We start from the raw sequence: 2,918 nt of genomic DNA, 5'->3' as shown, positions 1-2,918 counted from the left end.
TTTTTCTGACACTTTTTCTGACACACATATTCTGACCAAATAACTATTCATAAACATAACTAAAAAATACATGTTGTATAGGAAATGATAGATACACTAGTTCTTAATGCAATCGCCGTGTTAGAATTCTAAAAATAACTTCATTACGACATCCAGCTTAGGTATAGCGAGAGAGTACCCAAAATCTGGGCGCAAACGACTAGTACAACATGTTCGACAGATATATGAAATAGCATCATAAAATGGGTCCTACTTTTGCTGATCTTCCATCAGAATGCTGTACAAGGGGTCCTTTGTCGGGAACAATCGTTGTTTGGTTTTAGAACGGCCTTTTTCCCCTCTCGATTTAGCAAGCACACCAAGCACCAAGTGGCCCGAATCTCTCCATCGTCACCAAACAAAGAGAACGGAACACGGCAAAACTCCCGGAAAAATTTCAATAATCTGATTAAACTATATTGAAAAAACATACTTTACAATGATATTGTCACATGTATCAAATAAAATCAAAACCGGAGATATTAGTCGTCCATAACGACAGCTTATCAGAAGGCAAATCCAGGTCCCTTCTCGCGCTCTCCAGAAAACAGGAAACTGGTGACACGTCATGCCAAGAGCTATGATTCGAGCCCAGATCAAGTTACACACTCAATTTTTTCTCTCACTGCTTGTCGACATCTAGTGGAAGACGTATGAAGTGCATCTAAACTAATAAATATCAAGGACTTTAATACGCAGCCCCTAGAACAGTGCATCGATTTCAGATTTTCCACTTCCTGTCAGGAAGTTTGCTGCAAAAGGAGTTCTGTTTTACTCACAGATATAATTCAAACGGTTTCAGAAACTAGAGAGTGTTTTCTATCCAATAGTAATAATAATATGCATATTGTACGAGCAAGAATTGAGTACGAGGCCGTTTAAATTGGGCACGATTTTCCCCCAAAGTGAAAACAGCGCCCTCTGTCCTCAACAGGTTAATCAGTCTATCCTTCTGCTTTACCAACACCAGAGACCATGGTGGAGAGTGTTATCCAATAGTAATAATAATATGCATATTGTACGAGCAAGAATTGAGTACGAGGCCGTTTAAATTGGGCACGATTTTCCCCCAAAGTGAAAACAGCGCCCTCTGTCCTCAACAGGTTATTAATTCCTTTGCACACACTGTATACAGATTTTTCTATTGTGTTATTGACTGTACGTTTGTTTATGTGTAACTCTGTGTTGTTGTTTGTGTTGCACTGCTTTGCTTTATCTTGGCCAGGTCGCAGTTGTAAATGAGAACATGTTCTCAACTGACCTCCCTGGTTAAATAAAGGTGAAATAAAAAAGACTTAATTTTTTAGTTGCAATTATAGGTAGTATATAGGTAGTTGCAATTATACAATTTATAAAACTGTAGTGTATACATATATATATATATTTTATACAGACTCAGCTCAAAAAATACAATGACAAAATTATCCAATGGATTATGATAATTTTATGGTAAAAAAGTGGACGTGCAAAAGCAAGTTGTTTTAATTTGTTCCATGGCTCAGTAAGCCAAGTGGACGCAAGGATATTTATAGGAAGCTCAGTCACAAAGAGGAAGAACTTTGCAGCTTTTCCGAATGAATGAACCATGAACCATACTGGTGGGTTTAACACTAAAAAAATAAAATAAACGTACAATAGTTTGAAAAGTATTTACACGTCATTGACACAGATTTCCCACTTCAAGCCAATATACTTTGACTAAAACTATGATAAATAATTTTGTGTAAGATCTGGGCATCGTTTTAATAATTTTTTTGTTTTACACTGTTGTGGTAATTTATAAAAAATGTATGACAAATTATGTTTATTTACAAACATTTGCCTGTATACATATTCTTATGTAACTATAATGTTTATGTACTATATCTTTTCTTTTCTTCAAATAGACAAAAATGCTACCAACAAGTTTATTCTCATCAAGTCAAAAATACATTTTGATATGGCTCATAGCTACTGTCAGCAGACAAACCAGACAGACCTGGTCAGTGTGAGGAATGCAACAGAGCGGGACGCAATACTGGAGAAGGTGAAAACAGACCTAATGCCAATTGCCAGCACAGAGACATACAGCGTGTGGATCGGACTGCATACATTTCCTGGAGTCTGGAGGAAGTCTGACCAGAGTGTTTCCCCCTTCCAGAACTGGAAGAAAGGAGAACCASAGCTTCACGGAGAGTTCTGTGGTGAAGTTAATTTCCCCTCTGGAGAGTGGAATAGTCAGGGTTGTACCACCGAACTTCCTTTTATCTGCTATGACGGTGAGACACTGACCAAAACAAGATCATTGAGTAGTGATGAAAAGMACTAAACATTGTATTTTAGAATCAAAGTGAACTTAATATATTAACAATCATCATGAGTCTCTGTGTCCCCCTCTTCTTCCTTCCTCCAGATGAACTGGTCCTGTCTTCAAGAACAAGACGTCTCAGAAGCCCTTGGCACTGCAGGGACCTGACCATGGAGCTGTGTCTGCCCACAACCCAGAGCAATCCAGCCAACTGGGTCCAACAGAGAGCCAAGAGCCGCCACCCCCTTCGTCTGGTGGCCTGAGGTACACCTGCACCCTGACTTCTGGTTCTGGGTCAGGAGAAGATTCCTGCACCCACAAACTGGGCCCGGCTCGGGAGGCTACAACACCATTGAGGCAGCAGTTGGACACACGGGCCATACAGAGAGACGGGGGTCAGTGGAGTCGGCAAAGTCTGAGAACTGAGAGATCCAACCTTCATCTGCAGCCAACAGTACTGTGAGATTGACTCTTTCTTCGATGTGTTAAACCTCTCTCTCTACCTACCCCTCCTAACAACACTCTACCCTCTCTACACCTCTAACCCCTCTCTAAACCTCTACCCCTCTCTACACCTCTAACACCTGCTACC

General features: G+C 40.2%; 1 protein-coding gene across 1 annotated transcript in view; it reads left to right on the top strand.

Moving 5' to 3' along the window:
• The window catches only part of LOC112075410 (macrophage mannose receptor 1-like), a 4,282-nt gene extending 1,693 nt beyond the window's left edge, over window positions 1-2,589 (top strand). The window contains exons 2-3 of the mRNA XM_024142413.2: window positions 1,926-2,297; window positions 2,432-2,589. Of these exons, the coding sequence (XP_023998181.2) occupies window positions 1,926-2,297; window positions 2,432-2,589 (530 nt within the window). The remainder of the gene's footprint in view (window positions 1-1,925; window positions 2,298-2,431) is intronic.
• The last annotated feature ends 329 nt before the right edge of the window (window positions 2,590-2,918 follow it).

This window comes from Salvelinus sp. IW2-2015, unplaced genomic scaffold (genome assembly GCF_002910315.2).
Source record: "Salvelinus sp. IW2-2015 unplaced genomic scaffold, ASM291031v2 Un_scaffold3142, whole genome shotgun sequence".
Lineage (NCBI taxonomy): Eukaryota > Metazoa > Chordata > Actinopteri > Salmoniformes > Salmonidae > Salvelinus > Salvelinus sp. IW2-2015.
Note: the sequence above shows the minus strand (reverse complement) of the source record. Positions and strands in the feature narration are given on the sequence as shown.